We start from the raw sequence: 20,059 nt of genomic DNA, 5'->3' as shown, positions 1-20,059 counted from the left end.
AGAAACAAGACTGGACGATGAATCATCGTGAATATAAACAGTGAAAATGAAAGTGAAGATAATGGTAGAATATGAAATCAGCAACAGATATAGAGCTATCCCTCAGAAGGAGTTTGTCCTGGGGATGAAAGAAGCATCTTGAGAGAGTTGTGAGATCTGCTGTGTATGGTCAGCTAGTCAGGAGTGAGACACTTGAGGACACCACGTTCATTAGGCAGCGTGGTGCAGTAGAGCGCTGTGTTGGAAATTGAAACGCTTGATAACCTTTCCTTCTGTTTTCTGCAGTGAGGAAGTATGTAAACGAGGATTCACCGTCATTGTAGATATGCGTGGGTCAAAATGGGACTCCATAAAGCCTCTGCTGAAGATTTTACAGGAATCGTTTCCATGTTGTATTCATGTTGCACTGATAATCAAGCCAGACAATTTCTGGCAGAAACAGAGGACTAACTTTGGCAGCTCTAAGTTCGAGTTTGAGGTAATTTCCCCTATAGTATACAAATGTGTATTTATTTTGTGGTTTTAAATGTTCTCACTAATGATCAGCCCCTTGAAATCTCTCACATAAATTATATTCTGGCTGGAAAGGGAGACCAATGGTGCTAGAAGAAATGTGGTTTTCTTCATGTACTTGGGCTAGGTAATTGTGTTTGTTGTTGTTTATATTCTTTTTATAAGCTCAAGAAAGACTGAATTAGGTTTTTTCCCCCTAATGATAAAAACTTAGGTTTTGTCTCTTTGTTATCTTAGTTTGCATTATGGTAATATTGATATCTCCAGAATCCAGAGGAACTCAGCTGAATGAACCTTGCTGTTACCCTCCTGAAGCTTTGCAATACACAAAGTTAAAACAGTAATCGAAAGAGTGGTTGCTGTTTTGTTCTTAAATGTAGTGAGGTAAGAAAGAAATGTGGGAAAATACCTGCAAGACTTCCTGTCTTCTGCTGATCAGAATTGATACTTGAAATGTGTACGAAAAGTTGTCATGTGGACTTCATGAGCAAAAAGAAAAAGCAAAAACTTTCTCTTACAAAAAGAAAAGCAAAAACTTGGAAGGAAATTTCAAATTCATTTCAGTAACAGCATTTTTTTCGTTCCATTTTTATTTTTTTAGACAAATATGGTGTCTCTGGAAGGCCTTACCAAAGTAGTTGATCCTTCTCAGCTAACCCCAGAATTTGATGGCTGTTTGGAGTACAACCATGAGGAGTGGATAGAAATCAGAGTTGCCTTTGAGGACTACATTAGCAATGCAACCCATATGCTGTCCAGACTGGAGGAACTGCAAGATATATTGTCAAAAAAGGAAATGCCTCAGGACCTGGAAGGTGCTCGCAATATGATAGAGGAGCATTCACAATTAAAAAAGAAAGTCATTAAGGCCCCTATCGAGGACCTTGATGTGGAAGGACAAAAGCTGCTCCAGCGGATACAGAGCAGTGATAGCTTTCCCAAAAAGAACTCTGGGTCAGGGAATGCAGACTTACAGAACCTTTTACCCAAAGTGTCCACCATGCTGGACAGGCTGCACTCAACACGGCAGCATCTGCATCAGATGTGGCATGTGCGGAAATTGAAATTGGACCAATGCTTTCAGCTCAGGCTGTTTGAGCAGGATGCTGAAAAGGTAAGGATTGAGTGAGGAGACTATAAATGGTTGATGCTTGATGGACTTGAAAGAAGTACCAAGGGTAACTGAAAATAGTAATTTTTGTCTTTGAAGTTAATCACTAGCCTTTTAATGAGAAATAAGGGACTTCTTGATTGAGAGGCACTCGGGGCCTTCTGGAGTGAGGGGCATGGGATAGTTCTGCTAAGCTGTAAGGAGCACAGGAAGCTCTTAGCAAAGAAATTTGTAACTGCTAATGACTTCAAAGCGGTTATTTTATTAAGCATTTGTTCCAGACAGATGCTTTTGTATGCATCAAGTAGAGTGCTATATACTTTATAAATACAGATGATTATGGACTACATTGGTCTTTTTTTTGAGTGATCTTTGGGAAGTGAGTGACAGGCAGTCAACAAAGCCTGAAGAGGTTGACATGGGGAACTGCTTCATTGATGCAGGGTTTGAAGTCCCAGGCTAAAAACTGATGTATCTCTTCTGACAGTGCATATGTCATTAACAGGGAACTGAGTGATTTCAGAATGTTTCGGGCTAACCAGTCCCTTCAGATGAGAAAGCCCTTGATTGTCATGGAATTTGAAGAGGAAGTATGGCAGGCAGATCACTTTTAGATGAGCTCAAATTAGGTCTATTTTCATGTAGAATGGTTTTGCAATCTCTTATTATTGACTTGTTACCATGGAACAAATAGCTTTAAGGAAGGGTGGAGATTTTTTCTCTGGGAGTAATAGTATCTAGACTATGCAGTCAAGTGGTAAGTATGTTTTTTGTCAGAGCTTAAAGTACTCAGATTTCTTGAAGTATTTTACATAAGATTGCCTGAACTGCATGAAACCAACGGTCCATGTTAAACCAGTATTCTGCTCTCCAGCAGCTGTCACTAGCAGATGCATGGGGAAGAGTAAAAGCAGAGCAAACAGATAAAAACTTAACTTCTTCTTGTTTGTTTATTTGTATTCTTTGCCCATACTTTCCCTTACCCCCATCATTTCAATTGAGGAACTTTCTTTACACTACTGTAATGTTTTCTGCTGTGTTTAAAAAATAAATAATTTTTTTAAAGTACCATTTAAATCAAATGTTTACTGGGTGGTATAGCTGGAAATAGTAGGAGTATGTAGTACGTCTCTACATGTATGAAATACATAGAGAGTTGGAAAAAAGATGAAATTATTATTTATTTCTACGATGATTTAGAAAATAATGCAAGCTGTTGTTCTAGTGTTGCTCTTTAAGACCCAAATGAATTTTAGCAACCTTGCAGCCACTTCATTATAGAATATCTTTCAGTACCATGTGACACCATCAAAATACATTTTGTTAATTTTATCATATTTTATCAAATTGATTACATAACTCGTGCTTTAACAAACTTCTTGCGAAATACTTGAGCCTGTGGAATTGACCTCTTGTCCTGCCATGTGGTTGCATAAGCTCCTATCAGTGTTTTCTATGTTTCTGATTCCAGGAATAAGTCTATATTAAATTAACACTTCTTTCTTTCAAAAGGGAAGTATTAGGCACCTCAAAATGAAGCTGACAGCAGCTATTATACCTGGGACAGTTTTTCTCTCATTAACCAGTAAACAAGATTAAAAAGAAGGTTTGTGTAGTATCCCAGCTCACTTTTGGATTAAGACCCTTCACTTAATCTATTTGCAGCCTGTATTTTTACTGCTTGTGTCAGATTAGATTTCACAGCTCATGACTTTTTTATCAGTGTATGTCTATATTTTACTGAAATGTAGGAAAGGAGGGGATCTTTGTTGGAAAGAAAAAGGGTATTGCATGGGGAGAAATAAACATGTTCCTTTTGGAGGACTTGTTCAATTCAGTGCAAGGAATTTGGACTGGTTCAGAAGAAGAGAAGGCAAAAAAGGGGCAAGGTGGGAAGGAATCTGATTGAAATTGCTCCTTGAAGTATCTGAAGGCAACAAATTCAAGTGCCCTAGAGGAGGATGGTCACAAGCAGTACCAGTGTCTGTTTTGAATAACGTTCTAACACATTCTCACTGAGTTCTAGATAGGAAGCTTCAAATTTTAGGAGTATGTGATCAACTGTCTGTTATTTAAACTTCAAAAGTTTGGTTTACAGTTCTTACCATATTGTGGTTTGTTTATGATTTAGTTTGTCATGGACTTGGGGCAAATACTGGGCTTGATAATGTTGTTTTGTTAGCCAGCATATTTGGAAAGATCTTTAAATGAATACTTCCTGCCTACTGCTACCATTTTTTCCTGGACAGTCTATTTCAGCTTATCCAGAGAGCAGGTGGGGTGTCTCTTTTGCTGAGATATAACAAAGATTTCAAGACCATTGTGAGCAGGTGGGGTGTTCAACAGCTCTTTGCTGTGTTGCTTGGTCTTTGAAAACTTTGTCTTCCAGTCCCACTGTTAATGTACCTGTGTGCCTTCATTGATGGCCATTGTCATATAAGGTCTCTCCTAATTTTTTTTTAATATTAAAATATTCCTTTTTTTCTTTTAAAAACAAGCATATTTAAAGATTATCCTTAAATTTCTCTGGAGGAAGATAACTCTGTGCTCACATATACTTTTAATAATTAATCTAGAAATAGAATATTTGTTTTCCAGTCTGCTGTAAACTTATGAACTAAAAATATTAAACTAGCTGCTGAAGTACTTGATCAGCATGAAAGAATTTATATTTAATTTCCATGAGTTACCATTTTCATTCTAAACTGCTAAGCTGCTGATGTCAGTAAGTGCTGACACTAGAGAATGTGTAAGCTTGGCAACTCAGGGCTGTGCTCCAAGTCTGTTTACTATGACTTCTTTGTAATAATGAAGTTTATGATTATGACATTACTGTAGCTTGTTGAGATAAACACCTACAGTAAAGATAACAGTAACAGCCTCAGCTGTTTGATCCAAAAAGCAATGATTGAGTTAAAATATGCAGTAACTTAAAATGGAAGGAGCATCGGTGTTAATTTTCATGGCCTTATACTCTGTATTCTGTGTTCATAGGTATCTTCCATTACTTGTTCATGATTTCTGCCATAACAAATTACTGAACTTTCTTCTTTCCTTAACATTTTCATGTAGATGTTTGACTGGATCACACACAACAAAGGTCTGTTTCTGAACAGCTACACAGAGATTGGAACCAGTCACCCCCATGCAATGGAACTTCAGACACAGCACAATCACTTCGCCATGAACTGCATGGTAAGAACAGGCCTCCCTGCACAGACATGCTGGCTGTTTGTTCTGTGTTAAGGTAGAATTTTTAAGTGCATAAACACTTAAAGATTGTTCCTTCTTTACAAAGTAGTGGAAATTTGGTTTTGAGCAGTGAGGTTATAAAACACAATGGAGGAAAATAAAGGGTGGTCAGGTACAGAGGAACTGTGGTAAAGCAATACAATTGTTTTGACAAATGGCAGTGTTCAACATGACCTCAGCACCTCTCAAATATGAGTGTCCAAGCTTCTAGAACCTGGGATGTATCTTTGAGTACTACCTTGGGTCTTGTAGAAAATTTCAGAGAATCATGTGTAATACAAATTTTATCTCTCCACTCTGAAAGAAATAGCTCTCAGGATCTTCTGAAGAGATTTCAACTCAGGCAAAAAGTTCTGAGAAGTAACTGAGCCTGGTGTAATAATTCCCCATGGTTTCAAGAAGATACTTCTCATTTTCGGCACAGCAGAATGGAGCTAAGACAATTTTTTTGGTCAAATATGATCAGTAGGCTATAAAAAATTTTGGATTTTAACTGACAGTGAGTGAAAGCTACTTACTTTCAGTTTCATGAATTGCTGTTTGAACATGGGAACAAAATTCTAAGTTACATTTTATATCCTTAACACATTGTAGGTGTTTAAATAACCTTGGGAGTCTGGGCCTAAGTCCAGTTCCTGTTTGTTAGATCAATGAAGGAAGAACACTACCAGTCTTGTTACAAATTAACATTCTTGGCAGTCCAAGGATGGGAATTGAATTAAAGTATGGTTGAAATAATGAACTCTTGCAAGAAGGTTTTTCTGTAGAACAGGAAAGTGGCAAAATAAATGTACCTAGGTTGTAGAAATAATGGAAGGACTAGTAAGGCAGCTCTTGTGTATGGTGTAGCTGTAGGTAAGACAATAGAAAACACAATTAGAACAGGCACATTTTCTTCTTTTGCAACTCAGCTATGTTTCCAAAAGTTTAAAAGAATTAAAATCAATATGAACTTTCTGAAAAGAGTAAAGCAAATGCTGGTGACCTTGGCAATTAAGTTATGTAACATCATATACAGTTTTGACCAGTAGGTTTGGGTCACAGGATGGGGAATTGGTGCCTAATGGAGCACCTTGTTGTTCTTCACTGCTCTGCATATGAAGTAGAGCAGAAAGAAACACAGGATGACAGTAGGAGTCATTGACATGAGATGACTTTTGGAACTTAGTAATTTTGAGTGGCCTTCCACACAATTCTTGGGGTTGCAGTCCAAAGGTTAAATTCTTCTGTAAGCCTGTCCTCATATTAGTCACTATTGTAGTATTTTCTTCAAACTGGATGACTTTTTATTCTTTTTCCTTCTTGTGACTGTTCAGATGCTATCAACAGTAGGAAGCACTTGAGCGATGCAGCATAATCCTTCCTGCTCTGTGTTTGCTATTAGTCTTTTCCTGTTAATCTCTCCGTTGCCTTTAGTTGTCAAATGCATTAATTACAGGGGATTTTTTCTCAGCCTGCAAAATGTTTTCTTAAAACTTAAAAGGAGCAGCTTAAATTTGGGGTAAATTAAGCTATCTGAACACTCAAAAGGGTAAAAACAAGCATTTTTTTCTGTTGCATAGTCTACCCCAGCAGGGGCTCTCTGCCATGAAATAGGAAAATGTAAATTCAGTATGACTGGTCCTTGGTTTTCATTTAAGCAGCACTCAGATTATCTGGGTTTTATTTGGTTAAATGACAAAAGCCTTTCTTATAGATTAAGGGCAAAGATTAAACTGAACGTGACATAAAAAATGATGTGAACTGATTGAATTTTGGCAGGCCTTATTTTTCACTAGCTTTCAACTGGAAAAATGTGGGGCAGTCTTTAACTCCTGCAAAAATGTTCAGCTTCTCCCTGACCACTCTCCACTTACGCTCTGTGCTTAACAAGTTGCTGTTTGTTCACTCTTCCCATCAGTGTAACTGTTCAGTAATCAAAGTGGATTTAAGGCGTCTTGTGTGAGTACTCTTAATACCAGAAGTGAAATTTAACTTTTAACCTATCTACAGCCATGTGAAATGATTCATTTGGATGGAGTTGAGGGAGGGAGGAAGACAACTATGTATAAGCTTTATTTATTGCAGCAGATTTTTAAGACTTTGCATTGTGGCCCTAATTGGACCTTAATAGATCTTGCTTTCTAGTCAATTTTTTTTAGGCTCACTTGAGGTAGGGAAAAAACTGTTAGAAGAATAAATGTTCCTCAAGCAGCTACATGCAACCTCTTGCACTTGCTCATAGCTTAACTCTAAGTGATGTTGCAGCTGCTTTTCCCAACATATTGTGGTTGTTGCAGGGCACATGCTCCCCTCCATAGCAGGTGCTACCCTCTGTCAGTAGCTGGGTTTCTCATGTCCCCTTCCTTCCCAAGCAGCAGTTTGTTTCCAAGAGGTGGAGGGCAACTTCTGCAGCTGCTTATGCCAAACTTGGCTGAGAAAGAGTGACAACCTTTGGGTGAGATGCCAAAATTTTGATTTGGTCTTCCAGTCTGAAGCAAGCCACCTGGATGTAAACCATTGTGAAAACTACTTATTTCCTGTCATGAACAAGAGTTAGTTACATCAAGGACAAAGAGGATTTGCTGAATTTTTTTTTTCAGTTTCTTGTAATGGCTTTGTGCCATTTTTAGAATGTTGGTTTTCAGTAAGGACACGAAATAGTGGGAAGTGTAAGACAGATGCTCTAAAACAAAAAGGTAAAGAATACATCTGTGGAGGAGATTTAACTTTACTTTCACCAGTTTCATTAGCAAAGGGAATATCTAGGAATCTTACGTATTGATGTGGTTGCACTTTCCAAGGTAACCGGAATAAGTTCATGCAGATCTTAAGCTTAATACACAAACTGGTTCTCACTGCAATAAATCTGTCCCAGAGAAAAGCTAGATGGGTGTAGTGCTGTGCATTAAAGAGAGACATATAAATGGTTACCATGAATTTACACACAGTTTGATGTGGCTAAAGGAGCTGCTGTAGGAAGGATAGGTATGTGACTTCCTGTTACTGAATTTGAGAAGCTGTGTACAGATAAAAGTCAAGGCTGTTTCTTTATAGGGCAAGATCCCATGTTCCATAACTGTAGGGAAAAACAAAATTTCAGTGATTCCGCTCTCTGAAAATGAGGATGGATTTTCAGTACAATTTTAAAGGCCTGCTTTCAACAACAGTAAATTGCTGTTGTCAAGTCCTGAGATTTATTTGAGTTAAGCAATACTCAGTTTCAGCTTGACGTTCCTATTTGGGTGACTAAATCAATGCTTCACTTCTCAAAACAAGTTTTTAGTACCTTTTAAGGGAGAAACTTTCAAATAAGTCATCTGAGGAGTTGCAAGTACAAAAATTATGTATTGAGTTTTTAAACAGCAAGAATCAAGTACCCATGATTATATGATTAGTCCATCCTGCATAGAAGAGTAGGAAAGACTGATTATATGTCTGTCCACTCCTTTTCCTGCCATTTTCTATACATCTGCTGAGACACAAGGAAGACAAGAAGTCATGTGAAATATGGGGAAGGAGGAGGATGTTGTCTGTTTGAACATTTTCTGCTCTTTTTGCTAGATCAGATGGCCTTGCTTTTATTACAGTTTAACTGTGCCTCTCCCTGCACTGGGGAAGGTTAAAATGCTTGAAGAGTGATGCAGGCAAAATGAAACTTTGTTTGTAGAAAGCTGACACATGCTACTATTAAAGGATGTGCTATGACTGCTTCTTGTCTCAGTGTTCATAGGACCATGAGTAGAAGTTACATTTATTAACTATAATCCAAAAGCTCCTATCTCAATTGTCAGTGTATTGCTAAGTTGATTAATGTTCTCAGAACAGGCTGTTTGCATACACTAAACCATTTCATCAGGGTTGTAATAAAATCTTGAATGCTATCCAATAAGAGAGTGTCAGAGATGAGCACTGGTGAGAGCTTTGGAATGGTAAAATAAAAGTGTAAGCACAACGATTGAATATCCCTAGGTGTGCAGAGTTAAAAGTTAAAAAGATGTCTTGCTCAAATCCAGCCTCAGGGACTGGTACAAATGAAAACATGAAGAAAGTCAGGTGAAGTAAAGTCACCTAGTCTTAGAGGTTGTGTAATTTTTTCCTCCTCCTTTGTACCACTGACATATTTCACCCCTGGGATTCTTTTTACTTCAAGTATGTGTTTGTCTAACCATACCGATTTGTCTCTTGAGATAGACTAGAGCACCATGTGCATTCTAGACTGCCCTTGGCTCTCAGGTTTCGGGCAAATGAGAGTAAGACCACAGGTGTACATCCCTAACAGAATCTTTGTGGTGCCTGAACAGTTAACACTTAGACACAATGTCTGAGTGCCACCAGCCTGAGAATAGACTGAAAAGGTAAAATGAGTTCAGGCTATTTTCAGCTTCTGAGGAGCACTCCAAAGTCAGCAAGACTAAACAGAACAGGCTAACTGTGCAGTCCTTAAGAGGGAAGAAGCAAGTAAACAGATTTTAAAAAGCAGTCAGTTACTGAGGTGTTAATACAGCAACAAGTACGTTCATGTTAATGAATCACAAACTAAGGGAACAGACAGTGGTGTTATTGAAAGGAAGCAAATCTTATTCTTGGCTGAACTTCAGATTTGTAAAGAAAATGCTCTGATTCAGTTGGTCCTACTACAGAACTAGGTCCTGTTTAGAGCCCCATACTTAGTGCTGTAATGGGAAACAAATACATGAAAGTGATATGGCTGTAGGGAGAGTTTGAAGGCATAGGCATTTACTATGATTAAATAAAGGTGAGTGAAAAGTAAAGAAGGAAGGAAAGTAATGCTGGTGTTGGACTATATAGTCTTGCAGTAAGATTCCTCATGTCCACTGTGAAAAATGTAGGAAAGAAATCAGATTTTTGAAGAAAGTTGGAGTGAAATTATATTGCACGTGTTCCAGTGCTGATGGCAGTGGAAATGGTTAAATGGTTGCCTGTGAATATTTGAGGATTCTTGTAGTTGAAGAACATGTTAAACAATTGCAGCTTGGATGTTGTCAAGTTTATATTTTTCAAGGGAATAGATCAGGTTTTACCTTTAGTTGTCCTGCAGCCCTCATTATTGAAGTTTGTATTCCCAAACTGATAGTTTTACTCTTGCTTCAAAAATGATTCTAGAAGAAATGTTAGAGAACGTGTAAATCATTAAAGCAGGTGTTAATTCATATGTTAATACTACACCATGTAGTGTAGTCATTTGTGTGTGAAGTGGCAGATCATTTGAAAATGCCATTGCTAAATTGATTCTATTGCAGTAAAATAGTTCCAGCTCACTGCAGTCTATAGAGAGGTGCCACTTATGATGCTTATGGACCATGTCAGTGAGTTTGATGGCATTTAAAACTGAATTCACAATAGTCTCTGTGTCAGAAAACTGCTGTTGGAAATCTTGGAGCAAAACAAACATTTTATAAATGGGTCTGGGAAAATCAGGAAATAAAATGGAACCTTCAGGTCACTTGCCAGCTTTATTTTGGGTGAGTGTGATATAAGTTCAGTTAGCTGATAGGCTGTCACCTTTATTTTTTCTGTGTATTTGCCTTTCAGGTACACAACAAAGAATGACACAGCAAACATAGGCTACTAATCTGTGTTGCTTTGCTGAGCAATACCTTTTTTTATTTGTATATTCTCCTAAGAAGTGAAATCTGCAATGAGGAGCTTTCCAGATATCGTAAGCTTCTCGCTAAAGAACATTTTAGAGAAAACAATCATGCTAAGTACATTTGTACCCTTACTAAACCCTTTGTAATGCAGTGACTTAAATTGTTACCTTTTAAGCCTTGTTAGGATAGTTATGTGTGTAACACAATTAAAGAAATGCAATATCACATTGCCCTTTCACCTTTGAGACAGTTGATACAAGTGTAGAAGCTGCAGGTGGTGTAAATGAGGTCACTAAATAAGACTGTATCAGTTATTACCTCCAAGCTGTTGCTTCCTTAACTAAAACCAGGTTGTAAATGCATACAATGAATAAGATACCAGTCTCTGGTAAATGGGTGACAGACAGCTCACTTGTAACAGTGTTTCACATCTCTCAAGCAGTGTGCAAAATATGCAGTTGTCTTATAATAATGACACTGGAATTGCCTGTCTAGGTAGGAAATTGAACAAAATTTTTTGACCTTCAAGGGTCAATAAAAGATAGTCTGATTATAGTGAGTTGCTATGAGAGATCATTTTCCTCCTTAACCAAATCTATTTCATTTGGGTCATTGCATTCTAAAATACTGACACTTAAACTTTGGTAGATATATCACGTAGTGAGGTGAAAGGTTTAGATTATTGTAAGTTGTTTTTTTGGTTTTTTTGTTTGTTGTTTTTTTGAGGAAAGGAATGTGTTGTACATAGCTTGGAAAGTGTTCAACTGTCAACGTTTTAATTCATATTCATACTGCTATAGGCTGTATTCCTCCAGATGTGTGAAGCCTGATTTCCATGGGAAAATGAATACATGTTAACCACAGCTCAGTTTCAATTTGTTTTTCTTCATTTTTATGGTGCCATGTCCTTCATTTTTAACTGCTGTTTCAGAATTTCTAAAATTGCTTTGTTATGTTACAGAAAGAGTTCAAATGGCAGTCTACTATAGCCTTTATTCTTTTCCCTTTTGGCACTTGTTTCTTCTCACAACTGTAAAGACCATCTAAGGGGTTTCTATATTCATTTAGCAGTCTTGCATTTATGCTACGTACACTTTTAATAGGCCTGAATGCTCTCCAGTCTTTTAAAATTTATTGGAAATAGCAGATTTGTACTCTGCCAGTTGTTTGGCTGTGCTTAAAAAGCAGAGCATAAATGTGTGGGATAACGTAAAAAAGTAGGAGGTAGTATTGGGCAGAAAGGAAGACAGCCAACATGACACTGCTGTGCTCAGTTTATTGAGCAGACCAGCTTGAGCTGTAGGCTGTGTCAGGTATACTCCTGCTTGCATACATGCATACAGTTTACCATCAATAGGGACCTGTCCCAATTGCCACTCATCTGAGTCTGAGCAATGAAGCCTGGAGAAGCTGTGACACTTGCTCCAGCCAGGCAGTGTCAAGCTCTGGGCAGTGGCTGGATGCCAGCAGGTCATGGTTCCACCTGGTTTTGCTCAATGTCTGGTGGTTGGACTAGGTAATCTCCAACCTCAACAATCCTGTGATTCTAGAAACTTCATTCTAGATGTACAAGAGTCTGCCTAATTTGAAGAAAGTGTCAACTCCGTATTAGATGCATGTAGCTCTGAAAGACTTACTCAGAAAGTTTTTGGTGGCAAAATCATTCTTGTTTTACTTTGTGGGAATCAGAAACTCTTGACTGAAAATTAGATTGACTAAGAGCCATCAAGGACTAATGCAAGTATGCTAGAGAATACTTCTGATCTTGGATGTCATTTGTCTAATTTTGAGTGCTAGCTCTGAGGCAGTATAGCCGCAAGAAAATAAAATGTAAAACTGTTAAACTTCTTGTAGCTCAGAGTTTTGATTTTGTGTCTTTAAAAGTTACTTTTGAAGTTGATGTAAAGGTTCACAGATGTTGCACACTTGCATATTGTGGATAGATCAAGGGCTTAGTAATGATACTTCAATTTTCCTATATTGTATGTGTCTGAATATCTTGTTGACTTGAATGTCTATAAACATTTTTATTGAGGTTGTTGTAAAATATGGTTATTTCTTCCTCTTTATTGTAATAATGTGTCTTCATGTAATATAAATTGGCTTAAGTTGATTGTTAACATGCGTTTTAAACTGATTATTTCAAGTAATCATTCTCACTTGTCAATTATGGATAGGCTGCTACATTATACACCTAGAATCCAAAGTTTGGCATGCATAAGCTTGCTGAATAAAACCAGACTACTGATCAGTACTGTAATAAAGTAGAATTTTTTTAGGGATATACTTCTGTATTTATTTGGTCTGCTGACTTGCACTAATCTTCCCCTCCTTCTCCACAGAATGTGTATGTAAACATAAGCCGCATCATGTCAGTAGCAAACCGCCTGATCGAGTCTGGTCATTACGCTTCACAGCAAATCAAACAGATTGCCAGTCAGTTGGAACAGGAATGGAAGGCATTTGCTGCAGCCTTGGAAGAACGAAGCACGTTACTGGACATGTCCTCCATCTTCCATCAAAAAGCTGAACAGGTTAGTAAATGGTTAGTAAATGAAGGAAGGCATCAACAAAACTTTAGAATGGGGAGTTGTGCAGGTTGTTTTTGCTTTGGACAAAAGTTCAAAAAGTGATTGAAAAGTTTGACAAGAAAACCAGAATATTTATTTCTGCCAATTTCAATACACAAACAAAACCTTGTTCTCCTCAGTTTAGTCCACAGAATGCTTTGCCTACATCAGTGCAAGGTAAAACAACCAAATTAGTTATATGAACCAAAATGAAGTGGACTGAAATGCTTATGTATATAAGCCTTTTAAGTATCTATATAATGCCTTTGTACATCTAGAAGCTGTCACTTCTTTTGTTGTCCTGACCACTCAACTCCCATCAATCCTTGAGTGTCAAGATTTAACTCATGATAATTGCTTCTAGAAAGCATAAGTTCAACTGGCCTGAAAGTTGAGAAGTTAATTAACTGCCTTCTGAATCTGAAATTGTGGTGGGAGATGTTTACTTAGTATTCCATAGGAGATTCCTCCTATGCTATAAAAACATTTTAGCTTTAGGCCTATACCAATTATTTTAATTAAGTCATTAACCATGTGTAACTGCCAGAGAAGAGGTATATGTAGGGGAAATAGGAATAAATATCCCCAAGTTAATAGTCTTAATGGCAAAAGCATGTTTCACCCTCAAGGGAGTTCAGTTCTGAAGGAGTTGCTGTGTGTGCGCAGTTGAGTCACCCGCTGATCTTGTAGACTGCTCTGTGCATTCCTGGTGTGTTGGGAGAGGAGAGGTTCTTGGATGGGTATGGCTTGATGTGCTGTATGTAGATACTTTTCTTTCATTTTGCCTTGCTAAATTATATCCAAGGAAAGGTTAATGTCTGATATGACTTCAATTTGGAGTGAATGAGGGAAGCATTTGAGTGCTGGAAACTTCAGAAACAGAGAGAGGCAGTACACTTGATTTTAAGATATTTTTTCCCTGATTTCTACTACATGGATATTTAACTTGAATAAATACCTAGACATTTACCTCTCAGAAATGAGAGTGTATTAAGATGCAAATACATGTTCCTTTTCGTTATGTTAGTGGCGACATTGGCTTAATGTCCTTAGACAGACTAATATAATAAAATGCCACAGTAACAAGTCCTTTCAGCTGGTTTTACAGAAAAGCTACATAAAAATGAGATTAAAGAATTATGATAGAAAAGTCAGCAGTCAGCTTGCAGCTTTTGATAGACACAGTTCAGTACCTTGTCAATGTTGATGTTTCTAGTTACTTGGGTCATTTGGGTTTGCATTTAAGCACTTTGAGCCATACATGTAGGAGAGAGATGAATGAAATGTGAACAGGTAGGTATACCTTGACTCAAATGCTGTCATTTTTCATAAGAAAAATAATAAATTATGCTCATCAGAAGTCAAAGGACTAAATTTTTTGTGCGATTGTGTGCTGGGCAACTACAGCAAGGGTCAGTGTTACCTTCTTTACCACTAAATACAAGTGTGAACAGGAGGAAAGATAAAAATGAGAGAAAATAGTGCAGCATCTGCTGGGATTAATTTACTTTTAATTGCTCATTCTGCAGTTTTCATTTTATGATTAGCTGCAATGGATTGCCCCAGTTGATTTGTAAGATACCTGCCTGTGATATATTAGCTGTTTCATTAGCAGTGGAGAGTAAATTCAAGGAAAGAGGGTTTGGAATATGAGGAATGACCCCTTTAGAGAGTGGTGACGCTTGACCTACATAAAAAGATTAAAATGTAAGCAGCCCAAGAAAAAACATACCCTTCTTGAATGCATGTGTTCTCTTGCAAGGGACAGGTCAGTGTTGCTGCGTTGCTGCCTACTGTCAGGCACAGTGAAGATTGTACCAGCTATCAGTGCCTGCTCACTGGTGCACATGGAGCTTCTGTTCATGCTTAACCTTAGAGATTTTTTAACTGGCCCTTAATGAGAATTAAAGAAGTATTTTAGAGCTATATACTCCACCACCTTTCTGCTCCACTATCAAACAATAGAAGAGTACCAGAAGTGATCTACGAATTCATTTTTTCTCAAAAGACTACTTGTGCTCCAAGAATTAAGATATGTATGATGAAACAAAAGGCTTGGTCTCATAACTTTTGAGTCTTGAACTTGACATGAATATAGAAAATTTACTTTACAGAGCTCACATGTGCTTGGTTGTGCTAGGTTTAACAACTATGAAAAGTCCTAGAAGAACATTTGTTTTTTCCTCTTTCCCTTCCTAGCATAACAGGGGTATAAAATTCATGCCCCCTAGCTGTGAAAAAGTAAGTTGGCAGAACTTCTGCTGTGCGTATAGCTGTGATGGCAGTTTCTTGTCTGTCAAGACAGCTTAACTTCAGAGATAACTTAAATTGTCTGCAGAAGAGATTTCTGTTGCAGTATCCTCAATTTCCCCTGAAAGGCCTGACTCGAGCAGCGATGCTGATACAGCTGTGTGCTCAAAGTTCAATGCTAGTCCTAAGAGACCTCCACTTAAGTTGTAAATCCCTTACATGCTTGCTGCGGTAGTAGCTTGCCAAATGGATTTAGTGCTTCTCTGCACGTAGAAGTAAGTTCTTTAGGGACTGAGGTGTGAATTCGCTGTGCCCTGACACTGCTTTACTTCCTTGATAACCTCTTTCCAGCAAAAGACAACTATGGAGTGTTTCAGTGAATGGTTCAGCAGTAATTCTTTGTGTGCATGTGCAAAGTAACGTGTTTTTCTCTGAAGATTAAAAGGACGTGAGGTGATAAACCTCATGATACCATGAGTATCTGCACAGGGAGCTGATGGGTAAAAACCAAGGGTCTGGACTTGAAAGCTGTAGCATGTTTTACTTCCTTGTGTAAGCAAGACCTTAGTTGGCTTTTGTGTTTCTGAAATGGTAGGCACAGGATGAAGGAAAATTCTTCTTAGCTGTAAAATCAAGAGAAGGAGCAAGAGTACACTTGAAGCATCAATATTGCCAAGAGTTAAATTGGTTCTGAAGACTGCTAACATCCAACTAAGCCTGCCTGTCACCTAACAGCTCAATGAGTTTCAGATACCTAAAAGCACTAGTCAGCATTGAAAACTTCTTTCTATTCTGATATAAATTTCTGGTTCTTTCAGAGAGAAATACTGTAAAGAATTTTCGCTTAAAAGAAGTCTTTTCAGTGTCTGTGACAGAGATGAATGTCCTTTTGTGAATTACTGTCATGGTAGAAGCTGAAATCAAAGCCGAATGTTTCTTTGTTGCAGTACATGAGCAATGTGGACTCATGGTGTAAAGCCTGTGGTGAGGTGGAGCTTCCCTCAGAACTGCAAGATTTAGAAGATGCTATCCATCATCATCAAGGGATATATGAGCACATTACTCTGGCTTACTCTGAGGTCAGTGTTTTGTTTGTTTCCTTCGATAAAATTGTATCTTGTTAAGTTTGGATCATGATTCAGTAGCACTTGTTGCATTAGGAGTTAGTTGGAAACTCAATTGCTGAACTTCTTTTTAAATTTTATATACTGGATTTTGCTATTGTTGTTCAAAAGTGAAGGTTAAAGTCCTCCCTTAACCCTTGGAAAGAAATTAAAAGGATAGATTTAACCATGTACGGTACAAACAACCCTTGGAGCGCTCAAGTACTAAATATGTTATAATTTGCCTTTGCATGTTACTGCCTTTGAGTAGCAGTGGGATACTTTTGTTTAGGCGTTTACTTGAAGTTAGCTCAGCATTCTTTGGGTAGGTATTCTGTTGTCATGGGTTTCTCTAAGTGTATTTTGAAAATCCATCTCTGAAATTGCCTCACAAAAAAAACTAACTATCAAAGGATGTTACTTGAGAAGCCAGAGACTAATGCACTTAGTCTCATCAGCCTCAAAGACACTTAAATGAGCTAGGATGCCTATGTAGTCAGCATTTGTAAGATTAGCATATCCTGTGCTGGTGCTCTAAGCTTGGACTCAGCACACACTGGAATCATAGTATTTGTTACTATTTCTTAGTAGTTGTATTACAACTTAAGATAAAATGCTTATTCTGAACGTGTCTAGAAAGTGATGACTCAACTATATTTTTGTTTTCTTTCAAAAGTTGAGTTTTCTGTTGTGCTTTATGTAGCAGAAGTCAAATTGGTATTCACTATTATTAGCTAACAGGTATTTTCTGCTTTTCCTGCTTTACTTGCCTTTCCTTCTTCTGTTAGGGTTGTTCTCCTTGTTGGGTAAAACCGTTTTTGCTATTCAATTGGTGATGTTATTGTGGATGAAATACGGTAGTTTTGTACTGAAATTCCATGTTTGGTTAAATCATAGTAAAAATGATCAGTGGACACAGGATAGCTTAGGCCACACCTTGCACCTGTCTTTAAAAGGAGGTCATGTGGGTTTAAATTAATGGTTGTGATTTATACATTACATTAAAGTTAAAACTACTTTCTGATGAACCAGCTTTATTATAGGAAGCTGAATCCTAAGTCATTTCATTTAGCAGTAAGGGTGTAAGATCAGTGCTGATCATCCATCCTATTGTTAGTGTATCAAAACTGGCTTTTTTGAATACCTGCCACCTTAGGGCCTGCATAAACTTTGTGACCTTGAGTCAGATGTCCAGGGTTCATGAATTCTTGTTCTTCTGTGTAAAATACACATTGATATCCCTGTTCTCACTCTATGCCACGCTGCTGTGTCAACTGATCTAATGACATACTATCACACCTGATAATATTTGCAGTTTTACTTACACATTAACTCTTTTAACTCATTCTTGAAAGCATGTTTTGTAGTAATGTTCCTTGTCTTCATGATAAACTTTCATCATTGTGAGGGACAGAGACATAGCATGATTGTAACAGATTTACATGGAGAGGCATTCTGGGATGCATGCTTCATGAGAGTACAGCAAGGAGGAGGAAGGTTAGATTTCTCTAGAATAATGATTATAAAGGGCTGACATTGATTTTTTTTCTACTTGGTTCTGTTTGGTTTGAGTGTGGGTTCTTTGTTTTATGTCAGGGATGTGACTGGATGAGCCTGCTGTAAGTGTAAATAAGTACTGTGGATTAGCATATTAAATAATGTTTGCTTGCTGGTGATGCATAAAGAAAATAAATTAGACTGGTAGATTATACGATTGCTTTGGGACATATCTTGAAAATTTATTTAGGATTTCAAAGCTGTAGCTTTTGACTTTGGGTTAGCTAGATGTTTTAACAAAATCTTCACTGCTACTGCTCAAAGGAAAAAAGAGCACTAAGTGCCTTTCTTCTGATTTCTGGTCATTACTTTTTCCCATCTGGTAAAAAAACAGTTTCGTCTTTAGTAACCAGAATTGGTGCAGAAGTAATAACTGTATGTGTATGTACAACTTGTGTTCCTTCTCTGGGCAGAAGGTTTTATTTTGCATTTTTCAAACATGCATTCCTTTTTGAAGATTGATGGAGGCATCTTTGTGTCAGGATATTACAGCACTATTGGTTATCATTATTAGATGTATGACTTCATTTCTCTTACAGTATGGAGCTCCTTTCATTTTGTGATGAATGAGCAGTGGGGGAAGAGAGAGAGCAACACTATGGGAATCACAACACTGTCATTCATTTTAGATTGCAATGTCTTGACAACACGACTTGGTTGCAAAGTAGAAGACAGTAATTTTAAGAAAGTAAATGCTTTTAAGACTAGACAGTCTGATTTTACTGAGGGTAATTACTGTATATTACTAGTAAATCAACTTACTAGTTTACAAGATGAGACAACTGGTATGCCTGAAAATCCGACAGATGCTTAAAGGAAGTTATATATATAAATAAAGTTACACATCTCACTGAAATCTTAAAGCAGTCATGCACTAGGAAGGAAGAAAATTTTAGTGTATTAACTCCAAAGTAAAATCTGTGCAGTCATTTGTTTATAAAGCTAATAAACTAATTGGATCAAGGGGCTGTCACAATTACTTTTTTTCACCTAGATTTTATGGACTCAGAATGGATAATTGAAGTCCATTATCTTGAAATACTTGAAGGACTTATTAGATAATTCTTCTGGATACAGAAAAGAAAAAATTATCATTGTAACTATGCTATTGCCTATTCATTTTTCTGCTGACCTGACTTTACTAGAGCTAATTTCAGAAGTGAGCATCATTCTCTGTGTTGATACTCATTGCTAAAATGAAAGAGCTTGAACTGAAACCGAGAAATAAACTCCCTTGTAACCTAATTATCAGAAAACAATTTTCATTTGGATCTATTTGACTACTGAATAACAAGTTTAAAATGTGCCTAGACTTAGTAAAAATTGTTGAAAAGACCCACTGGGGGAAGGCCTTGGCAAATGTGCTGTTTCTGACATGGTGTGGATTTGATGGATTCAGGCTATTGTTTATACTTGTGTCTTTCGGTTTCAGATGATGTTTGTTCCTGCCTGCTAAATGAGCTGTTAGAAAAATTCTTTGCAGGTAGCATAATGATACTGAATTGTAACAGCTCTCTGAGCTTCATGCTAAAAGTGACAGAGTAAACACCAATGAAAAGTGTTTTCAACATTAAATGTTGATAGTGACCAGATAAGAGAGGATTATTGCTTTTTAATTAGCATGCAAGGTAAATCTGAATATTTCTGCTGTGATATAAATCAGAGAAGACAACAGTTAGAAATGACAAATGTTTTCTGTCAGTATCAGTAGTTAAACACATTTTGGAAAACAGTACCTTACTGTGCTACATGGAAAAGGTTTATGTGATTTAATCAGAATTAAGTTTGCCCTAACAGCAGTTTTCCCTTGACTTACCAGTAGCAGTAATAATTTAGATATTGTAAATCGTGTCAGATTGAGTCATGTACTAAGTTTTATATCTGTTTGTTTAAATGTATTTGTCAAATATTAACCTACAGAAAGTAACCTCCCTGTTCACCTTTACAGCAAATGAAGAGAGAGATTGTTTAGGAAGGATAATTCTGGACAAATTTTAGGTGTTTTGTTGACTAGGGAAAGAGATGAAGAATATTGATTCAAAGTTAGATTCTACTAGTTTTTTTTTAAAAAAGCTCACAACAACAACAAAAAACTCAAACCAGGAAAGT

General features: G+C 37.3%; 1 protein-coding gene across 3 annotated transcripts in view; it reads left to right on the top strand.

Moving 5' to 3' along the window:
- TRIO (trio Rho guanine nucleotide exchange factor) overlaps positions 1-20,059 on the top strand; it is a 243,488-nt gene that overhangs the window by 77,614 nt on the left and 145,815 nt on the right. For all 3 annotated transcript variants that reach the window (XM_064428332.1, XM_064428352.1, XM_064428342.1), the window contains exons 4-8: positions 286-478; positions 1,115-1,627; positions 4,697-4,819; positions 12,813-13,004; positions 16,238-16,369. In XM_064428332.1, coding sequence (XP_064284402.1) covers positions 286-478; positions 1,115-1,627; positions 4,697-4,819; positions 12,813-13,004; positions 16,238-16,369 — 1,153 coding nt within the window. The remainder of the gene's footprint in view (positions 1-285; positions 479-1,114; positions 1,628-4,696; positions 4,820-12,812; positions 13,005-16,237; positions 16,370-20,059) is intronic.

This window comes from Passer domesticus, chromosome 1 (genome assembly GCF_036417665.1).
Source record: "Passer domesticus isolate bPasDom1 chromosome 1, bPasDom1.hap1, whole genome shotgun sequence".
Taxonomy (NCBI): Eukaryota; Metazoa; Chordata; class Aves; order Passeriformes; family Passeridae; genus Passer; species Passer domesticus.
This window is presented reverse-complemented; position numbering and strand designations above follow the sequence as displayed.